The sequence below is a fragment of the Sphaeramia orbicularis genome, chromosome 5, assembly GCF_902148855.1.
Source record: "Sphaeramia orbicularis chromosome 5, fSphaOr1.1, whole genome shotgun sequence".
Taxonomy (NCBI): Eukaryota; Metazoa; Chordata; class Actinopteri; order Kurtiformes; family Apogonidae; genus Sphaeramia; species Sphaeramia orbicularis.
In genome coordinates, this window is record NC_043961.1 from 57,834,476 (window position 1) to 57,853,338 (window position 18,863).

The following is an 18,863-nucleotide window of genomic DNA, read 5'->3' on the forward strand; positions in this document are numbered from 1 at the left end:
TAAACAGTCTGTTGCATGCACACCTTTGCACACTTACACCCACACTACCAGTTAAAGAATCCAATAACAGATGCAATTTATGCTATGTTGGCACATGCTGTTCTTTACAGTTATCCATATGTCTGGCAACAGCAAACAGCGAAAGAAAACAGCTTTTTTCCTCTTTTTTTTTTTAATATCACATCGGTCCAGCTGCTTTTATGCCTGTCTGAATCAATACTTTCTGTTTTATGCATACTGCATCAATCTAAGCCAGACTTATTACTATTTAAGTGAATCCGCAATAATGGAAACAGAAGCAAGTCTTCAAAACATGAAGTTCACACCCTGATACCTTAATGTTTGGATTTGTTAAGAAAAAAAAGACGCATTTTTTAGTCAACTGTGAATCTCCAGTCCATTCTTAGAGCCGCCCTGGCAGTAATGCATCTGAACACATTTCACAGTAAAGGATGTCCTACCTGTCGGCAATCTGTAGCTGCTTTTGGCTGTGGCTCAGATAGCACACAAAATGAGTCATTATTCTGACTGGGACTGCCTTTTGATGGCCACAAAATGGTGCAGCTCCCTCAAGAGGTGGGCTGCTCTAAGAACATACCCTTAAAGCCTTTAAGCATCAATAGGCACAGAGGGCATTGCACCAAGCCTGCGTGCATGTGTGTCAGTGTATATGTGTGCGAAACCCATTCTCACTCACATTGTTATCTGTCCTATTCCAACGACTTAGATACTTTGAGACAAAAAATGAATATTTCATCGGATGGTTATGGGGGTAATAGAGGAGACTGTTTCCTATTGGAATTCTGCAGTGTCACCGCAGCAAATGGAATTCTGTGTGGAGTGGAGGAGATTGGCCGAATCAGCTCATCTCTGAGTCCTGGAAAGCAAGGTCTGATAGAGAGAAATAAAGAGAAGGGGGGGAGGGTGAGAGAGGAAGACAGAGGGAGATGCAGTCACACTAGAGGAAGAGAAGAAGAGTGTATAATTGGAGTGAGAAAGTAAGCAAGAGAGTGCAAGAGGGGACTAGAGGGGAGGTAACATGAAGAGAGAGAGAGAGAGAGAGAGAGAGGAACAGGGAGAGCGACAGGGTGAAAGAGATAGCTCTCTTACAGTTTCCAATTAAATGTCTCATTTACCCCCTAATTCTTCTTATTCAGAGCAGCATTTGTTCAGATTTGCAGCGGCAGGACAGTAATTTCAGTGTGGTAATGGAGAAGCAACGCCTATGCCATTGCATTTGGTACTGTTTAGGTATGATAATAGGAATCATTTCCAAAAGATCATTTTCCCAAAAGAAAAAAAAAAAAAAAAAAGCCTTCCTAGATTAATGTGCGGTAAAGTGATATAAGTGATTGCTATATGCTAGTTTAATTTAAAGGTGTTTGGCTCAGAGTGATAACAACGTAGAAGAGTTACAGGGCTCAGAGACTGGGCTCATAGATTTGATTGGGGCATGTGTGAAAGTGTGTGTACAAATGTGTGTGTTTGTGTGTGTGTGTGTGTGTGTGTGTGTGTGTGTGTGTGTGTGCAGAGCAGCGCATGTGTAGTCAGTCACCTTACTGAGCAGGCGATCACTGACGCTGCGGGCTAGCTGTTGAGTCTCTGCAATCTGGTCGGCTACTCGTTTCTGTTCATTCAGTTTCTCAGCCAGCATCTCTAGCTCTGTCAGAGCGAGCTGCAGGGGCAGGCGGTCCACGTGGCCCTTTGGTGTATTCTTAAGCATGTCCTAGAAAAGGTCACAAGGAAAGTTTTGAAGAAAAGGCACTGCTGCCAGTTAAAAAATGTAAACCTTGCAGTCTGCGATCACTTGCTCGCTGCTTTATTTAATACTTTCCTCTGTTACTTCCTCATGCCAAAATAATTTCAAATCTGGGTCAAACAGTCTTATTGAGTTAAGATACAGTTTCTGGAGGATTTTACACCGTGATAACTTTCCAGATGTTATGTACAGCTTGATGTACTTGAACATTAGAACCGTATCTATATATAGTAGTGTTTAGATAAATGAAAAACAAAAATAGATCAATTAAAACTTCCACAAGAGCACAGTTTTTCTAACCATATGGCGTCTGCTTTACGTACCTGTATTTGTCCTGCATGTGCGACCACATTTTAAAGACTAAAACTATCTCCATATGCATTTTAGATGTTCCCCTGGTGCCTCGAGCTCTAGTTCTCTGTAATGTATGATTTAATACATACAGTTCCTCTTTGGAGTACTGAGTTTAGGCAAGAAGAAAATGCCTAATTCACATTCATAACTTATCTTTTGAATTCATGGATAATCAATGCCCAGTGAGGGATGAAATGAGCTACTGCAGATCCAGCAAGTCAAGCTCAAATCCAAATCTTTGCTCAGAATAGAGAGTGGAAGAGTCTTGATGTAAAGCCAACACTATGAAAAACTGATGTGGCTAGCTAGTTTTAAAGCCCCGGCTAATGCTAAAGAAAAAAAAGTATGTACGGTATAACTTCATGTACTTTGGTTGAAAGTTGAACTCCAGAAGTGATTATGTCTCCTTGCAGCTTTGCATCCTTAATACTCAATATATGCTGTTGAAACTTTAACCCTTTCATGCATGAATTATGAGAACGTTAATCAAGATTTTTTTTTTTATTATTCCTCTGTAGGCATTTAAAAAACAATGAGACGATTTTTTTTTTCATGAAGCTATTTTTCATGGAGTTGCAAAAATGTGCGTTTAAATTTTTAAAGCAACGAAACGTGTATTTACTGATATACTGTGTGAAAACTATGAAATAAAAACATTAAATGCTGCTAATTTGATGCTTTCTCACATTTTAACATACACTACAAACAAAAAGTCATGGATATTTAAAATTTTTGTTTTTTTTTTTTTTTTTTCAGTTGGGATTTTCCCACAACGCTTTTTACTTTTTTGTGTGTGTGAATTGAAACACCTTTTTTTTTTAATGACCAGACATACATTTATGTACAAATGGCAAAAATGACCAAAAAAAAAAAAAAGACAAAAAAAAAAAAAAAAGAAATATCCGTAACTTTTTGTGTGTAGTGAACTCCAATACTAGTCACTTCATGGCGATAATATGCCAAAAAATAAAAAATAAACTTTTGTTGTTAATTACAGTCTAATAACGATAACAAGGAATTGATTTACACTCAAACATGTTAGATTTGGTTTATCAAGAACAGCCAAGTTACAGTAATGTTATCAGTTGCAGTGTTTTGTGTATTGTGTTGGCTGATATGAAACTAAAATAACAAAATCCATGAATATACAAGAGAACAGCTGTAGAATAACTGTCCACTGTAGTGACCACTGTGCATGAAAGGGTTAATTTAACTCTCCATGTATTATACTGGCAGTGTTTTAGTTGTCATGACCTAATCAGGGGTGTCAAACTCATTTTAGTTCAGGGGCCACATTCAGCCTAGTATGATATAAAGTGGGCCGGACCAGTAAAATAATATAAATAACAGAATAAGAACTTTTGAGTGAAAAAAGTAAATTCTGTTAGAATGAAAATGTTTACATCTACGAATTGTACTTGAACATAACATGAACAAATATGAACAAGCTGAAAATTCTTTAGAAAAATAAGCGCAATGTTAACAATATTACGCCTTAGTTTATCATTTATACATGCGAATCGCAACTTAGAGATCACAGTGGATCTACAAATACACAAAACATCAAATAACAGGGAGAATATTATTAAAATTCCACATACTTCTCTTAAGACATTTCAGATTTTCACATTTTTTTGTAAAAGGCTAGTCTGTAAATGTCAACATTTTTGTGTAATTTTACTTTTTTTTTTTTGTTTACACTAAAACAGAGAGACAAGTTTACAGTTTTCATTGTTTATAGGTTATTGTGATAGTATTTTACTGGTTCTGATCCACTTTAGATTGAAATGACCGAAAATGATTTTAACATCCTTGATTATTAATATCTTCAGTCATTTTTGCATTTCACAAATTCATCCCAGGGGCCAGATTGGACTCTTTGGCGGGGCCAGATTTGGCCCCTGGACCACATGTTTGACACCTGTGTCTTAAGACATTTCAGGTTCATATTTGTTCAGGTTATTCACTTTTTTTTTTTGCGAAATTATACTTTGTTTTAGTGTAAATACATGAAAATATTTACATTTACAAAGAGAAAAATTTGGAGTTGTTGTTATTTCTATGTTATTATGATAGTATTTTACTGGTTTGACCCATTTGAGATTGAACTGATCTGGACGTGGAACCTGAAATAAAAGGATTGTTAATTTCTTAGTGTAATTTTTGCATTTCACAAATTCATCCAAAGGGCTGGATTGAACCCTTTGGCGGGGCCGGATTTGGTCCCTGGGTCGCATGTTTGACACCTGTGACTTAAGACATTTCAGGTTGTTCTTATTTGTTCAGGTTATTCATATTTTTTTTGGCGAAATTATACTTTATTTTAGTGTAAATACATGAAAATATTTACATTTACAAAGAGAAAAATTTGAAATTGTCATTATTTCTATGTTATTATTATAGTATTTTACTGGTTCTGATCCACTTTAGACTGAAATGACCTAAAATTATTTTAACAGCCTTCATTATTAACATCTTCTGTCATTTTTGCATTTCACAAATTTATCTCAAGGGCCGGATTGGACCCTTTGGCGGGGCCGGATTTGGCCTCCGGGTTGCATGTTTGACACCTGTGGCTTAAGATATTTCAGGTTGTTCATATTTATTCAGGTTATTCACATTTTTTTGGCGAAATTATACTTTATTTTAGTGTAAATACATGAAAATATTTACATTTACAAAGAGAAAAATTTGAAATTGTCATTATTTCTATGTTATTATTATAGTATTTTACTGGTTCTGATCCACTTTAGACTGAAATGACCTAAAATTATTTTAACATCCTTGATTATTAATATCTTCAGTCATTTTTGCATTTCACAAATTTATCCCAAGGGCTGGATTGAACCCTTTGGCGGGGCCGGATTTGGCCTCCGGGTTGCATGTTCGACACCTGTGGCTTAAGATATTTCAGGTTGTTCATATTTATTCAGGTTATTCACATTTTTTTTGCGAAATTATACTTTGTTTTAGTGTAAATACATGAAAATATTTACATTTACAAAGAGAAAAATTTGGAGTTGTTGTTATTTCTATGTTATTATGATAGTATTTTACTGGTTTGACCCATTTGAGATTGAACTGATCTGGATGTGGAACCTGAAATAAAAGGATTGTTAATTTGTTAGTGTAATTTTTGCATTTCACAAATTCATCCAAAGGGCTGGATTGAACCCTTTGGCGGGCTGGATTTGGTCCCTGGGTCGCATGTTTGACACCTGTGACTTAAGACATTTCAGGTTGTTCTTATTTGTTCAGGTTATTCATATTTTTTTTGGCGAAATTATACTTTATTTTAGTGTAAATATATGAAAATATTTACATTTACAAAGAGAAAAGTTTGGAATTGTCATTATTTATATGTTATCATTATAGTATTTTACTGGTTCTGATCCACTTTAGACTGAAATGACCTAAAATTATTTTAACATCCTTGATTATTAATATCTTCAGTCATTTTTGCATTTCACAAATTTATCCCAAGGGCTGGATTGAACCCTTTGGCGGGGCCGGATTTGGCCTCCGGGTTGCATGTTTGACACCTGTGGCTTAAGATATTTCAGGTTGTTCATATTTATTCAGGTTATTCACATTTTTTTGGCGAAATTATACTTTATTTTAGTGTAAATACATGAAAATATTTACATTTACAAAGAGAAAAATTTGAAATTGTCATTATTTCTATGTTATTATTATAGTATTTTACTGGTTCTGATCCACTTTAGACTGAAATGACCTAAAATTATTTTAACATCCTTGATTATTAATATCTTCTGTCATTTTTGCATTTCACAAATTTATCCCAAGGCCCGGATTGAACCCTTTGGCAGGCTGGATTTGGCCCCCGGGTCGCATGTTTGACACCTGTGACTTAAGACATTTCAGCTTGTTCTTATTTGTTCAGGTTATTCATATTTTTTTTGGCGAAATTATACTTTATTTTAGTGTAAATATATGAAAATATTTACATTTACAAAGAGAAAAGTTTGGAATTGTCATTATTTATATGTTATCTTTATAGTATTTTACTGGTTCTGATCCACTTTAGACTGAAATGACCTAAAATTATTTTAACAGCCTTCATTATTAACATCTTCTGTCATTTTTGCATTTCACAAATTTATCTCAAGGGCCGGATTGGACCCTTTGGCGGGGCCGGATTTGGCCTCCGGGTTGCATGTTTGACACCTGTCACTTAAATGATTTTCATATACCAAACATACATTATTGGCTCTGTGCAACAACATATTTACCTGTAGAAGCAATATGAACTGAGGAAATCGCTGAATGGGTTTGACCATCAAGCCATAAAGAGTAATCCGGTCAACACTGGATGCTTGCTTCTTCTAGGGGGAAAAAAAGGCAATATACAGTTAAGTCAGGGACTTAGAAATAAAGAACTCCTAGTTTGATCTTCTGTCAGAAAGACCATTAAGAGGAAACTATGCTATTCAAACCAAGAAAAGCTCGACAGAGTGCCCTGAAGACCATGTGTAGGCGTATAAGTGGGTGAACATGGGTATGAAAATCTGAGTCTGTTAGTCATTTGAGCACATTAAAGAAGATAATTTCTAGTGAGTTATGTCTAGTGTATTATTGTGGGTAGTAGGTTAGAGGAAGATAACAAGACTGTGCCAAAAGTCTGTGCCACGGTGGCGTCATAACGATAAAAAGGCCACAGTTAATAGATGATATGCTTGAAAAGGCTAGATTGGATCAACTGCAAGTCATATCAAATATAAACAATGATCTGCCGCAAAACTTAACAGATCAAAGATCGCTGTAGAAAGCAATAACAAAAACTTCCTTTTTACAATATTTCATAAATACAGTATGCAGAGATTAAGGCCAAATAAAGTGATCCAAACTTGTACTGTGTGGACGCATCTTTGTTTTCATGTGAAGGCAGAAGCCCTATACCAGTGGTTCCCAACGTTTTTTGGCTCATGACCCCATTTTAACATCACAAATTTGTGGCGAGCCTAGACATTCAAAACTGAGACTTTTTTTTTTTTGCTAAATTTTTTTTTTTTTTTTAATCACATAATAGTTTGCTATACTATGTTGCAAATAAACGTTAATTTTAGATGACATTTAGTCTATATAATGTATATTATTATGGACGGAGGCAGTAAAGCCAGGTGTAGATTACTGCAAAAAGTGAGGATTTTATTTTCCTTGGTCAGGATATGTACAGTTAGTCCAGCTGTGATTTACAAGGCTGACAATTAATACTGAACAAACAAGAACTCAAACTATGAATTATGAAAGAGCTGCAGCGTCTGAAACTGACCACAATGAACATTTGACAGATAAACAGAACCACAGTGCTGCAGTTTCAGCTTCAGAGTTTATCATGTCTTTTATCTATTGTGATTGTCTGATAGTTTTTTTTGGTTTTTTTTTATCAATTACTAGAAATTTCAGGTGACCCCAAAGTTGAGAAACACTGCCCTATACCATCAATTCTTACAAAACTAGTAAAATTAAGAGATCTCAGCACCACCATACATGTAACTGTTGCTGTTTGTCTCTAATGCAGTATTCAAGATGTAAAAAAGCTTGAACCTCTACTTCATTTAAATGCTTTAGACCAGTGTTTCTCAACCTTGAGGTCATGACCCCATGTGCGGTCGCCTGGAATTCAAATAGGGTCACCTGAAATTTCTAATGATTTTTTTTTTTTTTTTTAATTACCAATAAAAATATTTTTTAATGATTCAATATTTCATTACAATTAAAACACCACACACTTTTCCAAATAAAAATGAAGTTCAAATAAAATGCAGGACATAATATCTGAGAGGGCCTATCTTGATTGACCCGATCATGTGACCGTGTGCGTCTTTCAAATGTTCATTGTGGCTGATTTCAGATGCTGCAGCTCTCTGATAATTCATAGTTTGAGTTATTTTTTGTTCAGTATTAAATACAAGCTCAACTGACTGTACATATACTGACCAAAAAAAATAAAATTCTCACTTTGTGCAGCAATCTACACCTGGCTTTTCTGCGTCCGTCCATAATAATATACATTATATAGATTAAATATCATGAAAAATGTACATTTATTTGCAACATAGTATAGCAAACTATTACATGATCAAAAACAAATTCATTTCAGTAAAAAAATATGTCTCTGTTTTGAATGTCTGGGGTCACCAGAAATTTGTGATGCTAAAATGGGGTCATAAAAGGTTGGAAACTACTGCTTTAGACCAACGAGTATGTCCACAAATCCTCATCACTGAAGGTTTTGCATCGCTAACTCAACTGTATAAGCAACCAACCCAAGGTGTCCAGATTAATTGCAATGTGCCACAAGCCATGTGCAGGGACAGGATAGATAAATAACTCTGCACAGGTGCCCTTGCACACCAAAGTTTATCCCAATTAGAATTCTATAAAAGGTTCTAGGAGACCAGACAAAAAGTGTCACCACTCTTGACCTCCTCACAGACGGAGGCTAAAACCTGAGGTGATATCATTGCAATGGAACTGGAAGAGCATCCTCTAGGGCTGCACAGTCAGTCCAGTTGTAATCATAGTCACATTATCAGCCTGTTAATTATATAGTTGCAAGGCCCAAAAACAAACTATAAATACACGACTTAAGTTACTACAATATAAATGGTTAACAAGGGTTTACATAACTCAGTGGTTCCCAACCTTTTTTGGCTCATGACCCCATTTTAACATCACAAATTTCTGGTGACCCCAGACATTCAAAACAGAGACTTTTTTTATGTTAAAATTAATTAGTTGTTGATCATGTAATAGTTATACTATGTTGCAAATAAACATTAATTTTAGAGGACATTTAGTCTATATAATGTAGCTGTAGGAGCTGTCCTGTGTGATAATCTTGTGTTAAAGCACACTCAACACCTACTTAGGATGTGGAGAAAAAAAGAAAATGGGCAAGAATGTGTAAGTCAGTGGATGTGTTAAGACTGTTTTTCAACCTTTTTTGTCTCATGACCCCATTTCAACATCACAAATTTCTGGTGACCCCAGACATTCAAAACTGAGACTTTTTTTTTTTTTTTGCTAAAATTAATTTGTTTTTGATCATGTAATAGTTTGCTACAATATTGCAAATAAACGTTAATTTTAGATGACATTTAGTCTATATAATGTATATTATTATGGATGGAGGCAGTAAATCCAGGTGTAGATTACTGCACAAAATGGGATTTTTATTTTCCTTGGTCAGGATATGTACAGTCAGTCCAGCTGTGATTTACAAGGCTGACAATTAATACTGAACAAACAAGAACTCAAACTATAAATTATGAAAGAGCTGCAGCATCTGAAACCGACCACAATGAACATTTGACAGATAAACAGAACCACAGTGCTGCAGTTTCAGACTCTCAGTTTGTCATGTCTTTTATGGATTGTCTCTGTCAACTCACCATATATTTTTTTATTAGAAAGTTTTTATTTTTAATCAATTACTAGAAATTTCAGGTGACCCCATTTGAATTCCAGGAGACCCCACGGTTGAAAAACACTGATATAACCCCAGAAAAACTCCACCATGTTCCTGATACATGTACTAAATGCTATGATAATAAAGGAACTCTTATTCACTGTCTATGGGAACATCCAAAGACACAAAGATTCTAGAAGGAGGTCATCAATTGTAGTCTGAGGTATTTAACATAAAAATTCAATTTTGTGCCAAACTTTGTATACAGGGAATATACCCTGAGGATTTTACACATACTAAGAAACACACTGAAGTGTTGGACTTTGGACTGTTACATGCCAGGAGAGTTATCACTTTGAACTAGAAGAGCATGGAAGCGCCTTCTATAAAGCAATGGATAAAAGAACTATCAGAGTGCATCGGACTGGAAAGACTGACTTCTGTTACCAAAAGAAAACTGGAGGAATTTGTACAATTACAGGAACCTTATATGAACATTATGGTATGTGGAAAACAGGGACATGACATGAAAATTATAACCGTTTTATTTTTTATTACTATGACTGCTGTATTCTAATTTTAGTTCTACGTATATGTATTCATGTTCATAAGAATATATGAATGTTATTGCACATTTGGTGCAAGTCTACGTGGTAAGAACGGGTGTTTGTGTTGTTTTGATTCATGTTCTTTTGTATATTATTATTTTGTTTACCTTTCATTATAAAACTTAAATACCAATAAAAATATTGTGGAAAAAATTAATAAATGAAGATAGATAGATAGATAGATAGATAGATAGATAGATAGATAGATAGATAGATAGATAGATAGATAGATAGATAGATAGATAGATAGATAGATAGATAGATAGATAGATAGATAGATAGATAGATAGATAGATAGATAGATAGATAGATAGACAGACAGACAGACAGACAGACAGACAGACAGACAGACAGACAGACAGACAGACAGACAGACAGACGCAAAACAGTTGAAATTTAATAGTCTAGATTTAGGTGGATTTAGGAAAGAAATGAAAATCATAATAAAATAAAAGCAGCCTCTGTTGTATGGTGGTATGTTAGATTTATTGACACTGAGCAGAGATGCACGATGTAAACATGCAAAATGTAAGTCATAACATTTTCCATTTTTTTATGCTAGTTTTTATGTGCATGTTTGACTTGACATTTCTAAAGGCGTAATCTGAGCATTTTCCATAATAACTAAGCAAATACACTTAACTGAAATCACAATATTTCCCATATTATTTTTTATAAGATGACTTTGCCATCACTTTGTGCAGCCCCAGAGGCCACAGAACAAACACCCAGGGTTTTCCACTCACTATCTTACACTGTTAGACTAAGAAAAAAAAAAAAAAAAAATCTAACAACTGTCCTTTTTGTTTTTTTTTTTTTAATCAATCTGTTCCAAACTTTAAGAGCTTTGTCCATGACCCATGCCCTCTCTTTACAGGAGGTTTCAAGTAAATCACTAATGGAAATTCATGTAAACCTTTTGGTCGAAAAAACCTAACAAACAAACATGGGTGACTGCATAATCTCCATTTTTGAGGTAAAAAATATTTCACCTGACTGACCACTGGTCACTGATCACAGGGACATGACCTGAATTATCTCAGCTGATAGAGTGGTCATTTCTGCTGTCACCAACAAATGAGACACTGAACTGTGACGCCATCGAGTCCATCACCAGCCACTGGAACCAGGCCATGAGAAAAATCATTTTGTTTGGGAGGTGTACTGCCAAACTGTCATAGAGACAGGTGGGTGTATTGTACTGCAAACTATGAGCTGTCAATAGTTCTCTACAAATAAAGCAAAGAACACTGGGTTATCCGATATTACCGGCTCATGGATTTTGTTAGCTCCTCTTGAATCAAAGTTACTAAGTTCTACTCTGGTCAGGTTCAATCTAGGATCAGCCGAATCAATGAAGGTCACGTAGGTTTTTGTTTCACAGCAATACGTTATCTCAATGTCACATTTAATGCTGATAAATGTAACGTGAGTATTCAGCTGGGGAAGATTTGACTTAAATGAGAAAGTAGAGGGAAATTTCAGTGGGAGACTCAACAGAAAACTTTTACATCACATTTGTGGTTGAAATCTGTGAGGAAACAAACAAAACGCAGTGATTTTTTTTTTTTTTCACAAAAAGGAAACAAAGACTGGCATTTGCAAAGTGCTATTTATAGTAAATTTACAGAGGCACAACTAACCAACTCTGACTCTCACTGTAAAAGGGCTAGGGACTATATGAGACTTTGTTTTATTAGACACTGTGTATCTGACAATACCATCTACCTCTTTTAATAGAATAGTATTTGTTGCCAGGCAACATCAATGCAAAGTGCCTTAGTGTTAGCTGTCGGAGCTGTCCTGTGTAATAATCTTGTGTTAAAGCACACTCAACACCTACTTAGGATGTGGAGAAAAAAAGGAAATGGGCAAGAACGTGTAAGTCAGTGGATGTGTTAAGACAGTGTTTTCCAACCTTTTCGTCTCGTGACCCCATTTTGACACCACAAATTTCTGGTGACCCCAGACATTCAAAACTGAGACTTTTTTTTTTTTTTTTTTTGCTATAATTAATTTGTTTTTGATCATGTAATAGTTTGCTACACTATGTTGCAAATAAACATTAATTTTAGAGGACATTTAGTCTATATAATGTATATTATTCTGGACGGAGGCAGAAAATCCAGGTGTAGATTACTGCACAAAGGGAGGATTTTATTTTCCTTAGTCAGGATATGTACAGTCAGTCCAGCTTGGATTTACAAGGCTGACAATTAATACTGAACAAACAAGAACTCAAACTATGAATTATGAAAGAGCTGCAGCATCTGAAACCGACCACAATGAACATTTGACAGATAAACAGAACCACAGTGCTTCAGTTTCAGACTCACAGTTTGTCATGTCTTTTATGTATTATGATTGTCTCTCTCAACTCACCATTCATTTTTTTATCAACAAGTTTTTCTTAATTTTTTATCAATTACTAGAAATTTCAGGCGACCCCACGGCTGAAAAACACTGTGTTCAGAGGACACTTCCTATCACAGGTGAAGCACATGGGCCATCATGGTGAATTCTACAACACTATGTCTATGCACACCTTTGCTTACAGGACTAAAAGTCTCAATAAAATACAAATTTTAATTATAATTTAATTAGAATTATTTTTATAGTGCATGGAAAATCGTAGAATAAGAATGTAAATTTTTGCTGCAGAGTTGAATGCAATTCAATGAAGACTGTCATATGCACGCTGTCAACAGTCAGTGGGAGAGACGAAAACCAAAAAGACAGGAAGGGACACATGTTATGTGGAGAAACATGCAGGGCTGTCAGTAGTGTGATCTGGTTCTGTAAATCAGCATTACAGCTCAGTGATTCAGCTCATAATCGTGCACAAATGATGGCCACGCAGGGAATTGTTAAACTCAGCACATTTAAATAATGTCTTGGCACCCTCCCTGCCCCTACATTTTACTGCTTACACTCCCTAACGCCGAGAGTCAGAAACACCTATTTGTTTGCAAAAAATTTGTTAAATTCCCATCCTTTTGTTCAAATACAGACTTTGGCATTTAGAAAAATTGCAGATATAGATTGGTTCATTATAAAGTTCTTGGGATATGTTCCAGATATGCTGAGGAAATGTGTACAAAAATTAGCATACAAATGGATGGCAGTTATTTTCTCAATATAATCATCTGATTACAGCATTAATTTAGGACTTCCATAAATAGAAGTAGCACAGCAAGCAGTGATTAAATCTTATCACCACCCTAAATGAATGCTACATGCTGGAAAATACAACTGTTTGTACATAACCAGCCTTTACACACTGAATTATTTTTCTACCTCCAAGAAAAGAAGGGACTGTGGGAAGCCTCTACCTCTGGAAAAAACTCGGCATCGAGTGCACACTATAAAACCAGTGTCAGTGCTTGTCAGGTGACGCTTACCTTTAAGAATTCCAGAAAGGCAGGTTTGGACATGCATGCCTTTTTGATGAGAGCCATGGCGTTGGTGAAGTTGTTCACATAATCACTATATACATCCAGGACCATGGACTTGGAAAACTGAGGAAACAAAACCGACACGCTAATGTAAATTGGCAACAACCGCTGTGGAATAAGAGAGTTTAGAACCCTGCCATGTTTGATTATTTTGTCTTTACGGCGCAAACAGAATCATGCAATTTTCTCTGACATCTTAAATGTCTGGGTAACCATCCTGTTTTCAAGAAGAGGCATAGGTAATTTCAATGAAAAGAGTGGCTGAAAATGGCCAGTTAAGTGTAGTACTTAAAAACAAAAAGGTTTGTTTACCATCGTAGTTACCTCAACACCCTTCACGAGCCATTTAAGAAGTTGGGGGGGAAGAGGAAGGAGGTGGCATAGAGTGATGGTGGGGATGTGTTTGTTGAAAGGTAAAGATTTATACTCTCTCCCCAATTAAACCCGCACCAGGCAGCTGATAGTTGCAGTTTGGAGAGTATTGAGGAATTAGCGAGCCTCATGAAGGAATTAAAACTCTGTGCTCAAACCTGCAGGTATAAGCTACGCTGCCATATGAAAAAATGGAAACTCAATGAGGGGGGCACAGCTCACGCAATTAATCATTGCAGCCTCATTTGGTGGGGGGTCTTATGATATGAATGCACTATAACGGCAAACAGAGTGTGAGAGGCTGAATCACCACATCTGATGCATAGATTATAAAGGATTTATGGACGAGCACAGTGTAGAGATTTGGAACAGAAAACCCACAGTGAACACTATTATTTTAGCGCCGTAATTTATGAACATATAATCCTGATAGTACTGAATTTAGTCGAGACATTCATCACAACTGTAACTGATTCTATATTTGGATAAACTGCGACTGTTTGCTCAATCTAAGATTTGTAGCTTATTACAACTCTCATCTGTTCTGCACTTTCCTTTTTGTTTAATGTTTTATTCTGCTATTGTCCTATGTAATTTTATGTGTTTCCATGCCTTTGTAAAGCACTTTGAGTTGCCTTGTGTATGAATGGTGCTATACAAATACATTTGCCTTGCCTTGCCTTGCGTCTGGTAGCACAGACTGCCTTACTGAGTGAGACAGAAATACACAAGAACAAAATGAACACTTCTATCCTGAATGCACAGGCTTGATTGCAGGCAGAATCACACAAGTATGCAGCAAGGAGAAAATAAATGCATAAAAGTAAGGTAGAATAACGATCATCCAGTTCCCAATTCTCTAAAACACACATAAATTGCATACAAAGCACATCTAGGTATAAGCATACAAACCGAGGCCACAAATAAGTCTCCGATTTTCTCACTGCTGTCCCACTCGGCCACACGTGATGCCAGTGCAATCTGAAACATGGAGTGGCACTGTGTGATCTCCCTGATTCTGTAAAAGATTGGTCGGATCTTCCGTGGGCTCAGGATGCGTGGATCAGCCTCCAACAATGGCCTGTGGTACTCCTGTTGAGATTATGAACAAAAAGGAGGTTTTTATTGTTCTTAATAGGTACATACGTACAAGTGTGTGGATGTCTGTGGATGGGTGGGTGGTTAAGATGAATCAGCAGGCCACCTTCCTTAAGCATCCCTGCTTTTCATCAGCAAAAATAGACAGCTGGCTGGGGGATAACAGACAAATATCCTCTAAATCGAGGAAAACAAGGAAATGTTGTCATGCTGCCTGGAAGCACATCAATCCAAAGGATTCACCCATAAAACAGCATTTGCCACTAGCGAACATGTTCAGAACTCAAGGTGACTTGTAATCATAAAAGCCAGAATAATGATGGCAAAAAAGCAGCTCCCAGCAGAGTTACAGATGCAAAAAGAAACACTGTGAAAGGGGCACTGATTGATTCTTCAGTCAGTCCTCATGGGGATATTAGCATAGCCTACAGACATGAGTTGACAGGCTCTTTGTGGATAGCAAGCAAGTAAACATGCCTTCTTTGAATCTGAGCATGTTGAAGTATAGATAACATTGTGTATATGCCAAACATGCAAGATGAAAACAGTCTTTAACGACAAAAAAATTAATCTATCTAAGCAACAGTGGTGATAATTTTTGTTGACGTTTTGCAAGTCTAATCCTGTAAATTCATCACAGCAAATGAATCATCGACAGAAGGAACATGGGCAGGCAGCACAACATGAACAACTGTGCAATCTGTTTTACAGCAATAATGAAAGTTACAATCCTCATTGTCTCAATGTGCTTGTGGCCTTTCATCTTTCTGTTATCTGTCTGACGACACTGCATTTACCACATGGTTAGACACCGTGAATAATAAAAGAATTCAAAAGAGCTAAACCTCCTGGAGAATCACACTCACATCATGTCACTTAACAACAAAGGCAGAGCACTGTATCTTGACACGGGAAGATTTTGCAGTGCATAAGGCAGCCATTGATCGCTGCAGATTCCATTTCAGTAGCTCTTATTTTTTTTGTGATGAGAAGATAACAAGTCTCCTTTTCCTCGCTAAAAAAGAGAGATTAAAGAGGAGAGGCTACACCCCATCCTGGGCATGCCTGACAGTCTCTCTCTCTTTGCATCAGTAAGATGCCACAGAAATGAGGACAGCTGTTTTATCAGGATTATTTATGCCGAGACACCTCAGTAATTTGATGGATATCGCTACTTCTTTTTTCAGTGTAATTCAAATCTGCTAAATAGTGATGGTATTGCATGTGGCAGAGGAGGACAACAGGGAATAGACAGCTCACCTGCAGGATTCTTCTGAGAGACTCCAGGTAGCTGCGCTCGCTCTGAATGATGGAGCTGAGGATATGGCGTCTGACAACCTACGTAGACAACAGACCAGTCAGGATATTTAGCACTAAGAGGACATGATAGGGCTGTGTGGTGTGCGGTATGCTTTCAGTTAAACACAGCACAGACTGATGGATTGCACTATAATCATGTGTTTGTCACAAGACAGAAAAAGACTCAAAGCGGAGTAGGTCTGTTTGAACAAGGCCTCTGTCAGACTGCTGAATCACTGTATTTTCTATGACATCAGAGTGACTGTGCGAGCTGTTACACACACTGCCTTTCCAAACAGTGAAAATGTATGTAAAAATACAGGAATAACAAGGGAACTGTTTAAGCGCGATGGCCTAGAGCAGGGGTGTCAAACTCATGTTAGTTCAGGGGCCACATTAAGCCAAATTTAATCTGAAGTGGGCCGGACAAGTGAAATAATAACATAATAACATAGAAATAATGTCAACTCCAAACTTTCCTCTATGTTTTAGAGCAAAAAAAGTAAAAATATGCGATGAAAATGTTTTACATTTACCAACTATCCTTTAAAACAATGTGAATAGCATGAACTAACAGAAATTTCTTAAGAAAACTAAGTACAATTTTAACAATATTATGTCTCAGTTTATCATTTACACATGTAAATTACAACATAGATTACAGCAGATCTATAAATACACAAAACATTAAATAACAGACAGAATATTGGTAAAATTACACTTCAGACATTTGAAAATGTTTGTAATTGTTGAGGTTATTTGTGTTTTTGGGAAAAGTTAGTTTGTTTTAGTGTAAATACAGTAAAATGACATGAAAATGTTTACATTTACAAAGAGAAAAATATGGAGTTGGGATCATTTATAGGTTATTATGATAATATTTTACTGATCTGACCCACTGGAGATTAAATTGGTCTGCTTGTGGAACCTGAACTAAAATGATTAATATCTTCAGTGTAATTTTTGCATGTCACAAATTCACCCCAGGGGCCAGACTGGACCCTTTGGCGGGCCGGATTTGGTCGCCGGGCCGCATGTTTGACACCTGTGATTTATAGATTATTATGTTATTATTTTCCTTGAGATACATATATTTTTTTATAGTTTTTTTTTTTGTACTGTATATATATCTACACTTATTTTCTTCTTTAAACTTTTTGCACTACGCACCACCAGAGAGCTGTCTCTTATAATTTCGTTGTACATACGTATGATGACAATAAAGGCATTCTATTCTATTCTATTCTATTCTATTCTATTCTGTATATCATATTGGTCTGTATGTGGAACCTGAACTAAAACCAGTTCAACACCACTGACTGTTAATATCTTAAATATCTTTCACAAATTCCTCCAGTGGGCCAGACCGGACCCTTTGGCGGGCCGGTTTTGGCCCACGGACCACATGTTTGACACCCCTGGCCTAGAGTCTTACCCTACAGGATACAACAGATGTTCACCAAACGTTAAGTGCAATACAAGGCCACATTTATTTGGGGGGAAAAAGAATAGGAGGAATATCGGTAAATTCTGTTCGTGCACCTGGTGGCTGGTGAGTCCCTCTGGCATGGGGCTCAGCTGCGGGGGAGGATGCTTCAGTTCGGACACGGCTACGTCCAGATATCCTGCATCATCCTCCTCTTCTGCAGACATTTACACACAAAGAAGGACAAAGATAGAGAAAGGTTTACAAGGGAGACAGAGTGCCTCTGTGTGTGTGAGTTCGAGAGAGAGAGAATGATAAAGAAGAATGGAAAAACAGAGAAGCAGCCTTCAGATCTCACTGCAGCTAGAGACACACTGCGACACACTAAGTTTATTACCTCTAAAATATGAAGAGACTTTGGTACTCTCAAAAAAAAAAAGACACTGGGAGATAGAGAGAGAGAGATGGAGAAAGGAGAGGCAGGGAGAAAGACAGGCCATGAAAGAGGAGAACTTTCTTTTTTCAAACACTACTGTATCGCTGTATGAGAAAAGGAGGCAGAAGTGTGAAGTGTGTCTGCAAAAACACGATCCACGACATTTTCTTCTCTGCAATGGCACAAAGACATTCAACAGTCTCAAATGGAAGAAAAAACGAAAAAAAAACCCCAAAAAAAACGCATACCCACTCCACCCGTAACCATAAAGACTTTGACACCAGAAGCTTCCACTGTTCCAATTAAACACTTTGGAATGACAACAGAAATACAATGCTGTGCAGACTTCCCTCCATCAACTCCTAAAAATAGCAATTGTCCTCTTTTACCTCTTGGTAATAGCTTTGAGATTTGTTTTGAGGTGTGGTGTTTGAGGCTGTTCGATACTCCACGTAAGGTTACTAATTATTAATGGCGCTTTTAATACGCAACTCAAGGACGTCATCCTCTCACGCCGAAACTTTACACGATCACATTGTCTGCCTTAAATCTGGGTTGCTTATGTTATATACTGTACGCAGCATATTTACAATAAAGCACGTCTTCCTTTTGCACATTGCT

General features: G+C 36.7%; 1 protein-coding gene across 3 annotated transcripts in view; it reads right to left on the reverse strand.

Annotated features, from left to right (window-relative positions):
- The window catches only part of arhgef10la (Rho guanine nucleotide exchange factor (GEF) 10-like a), a 253,242-nt gene that overhangs the window by 183,348 nt on the left and 51,031 nt on the right, over positions 1 to 18,863 (reverse strand). For all 3 annotated transcript variants that reach the window (XM_030134274.1, XM_030134275.1, XM_030134273.1), the window contains 6 exons: positions 17,923 to 18,023; positions 16,342 to 16,419; positions 14,896 to 15,075; positions 13,558 to 13,674; positions 6,367 to 6,459; positions 1,556 to 1,726 (listed from right to left, as the gene is read on the reverse strand). In XM_030134274.1, coding sequence (XP_029990134.1) covers positions 1,556 to 1,726; positions 6,367 to 6,459; positions 13,558 to 13,674; positions 14,896 to 15,075; positions 16,342 to 16,419; positions 17,923 to 18,023 — 740 coding nt within the window. The remainder of the gene's footprint in view (positions 1 to 1,555; positions 1,727 to 6,366; positions 6,460 to 13,557; positions 13,675 to 14,895; positions 15,076 to 16,341; positions 16,420 to 17,922; positions 18,024 to 18,863) is intronic.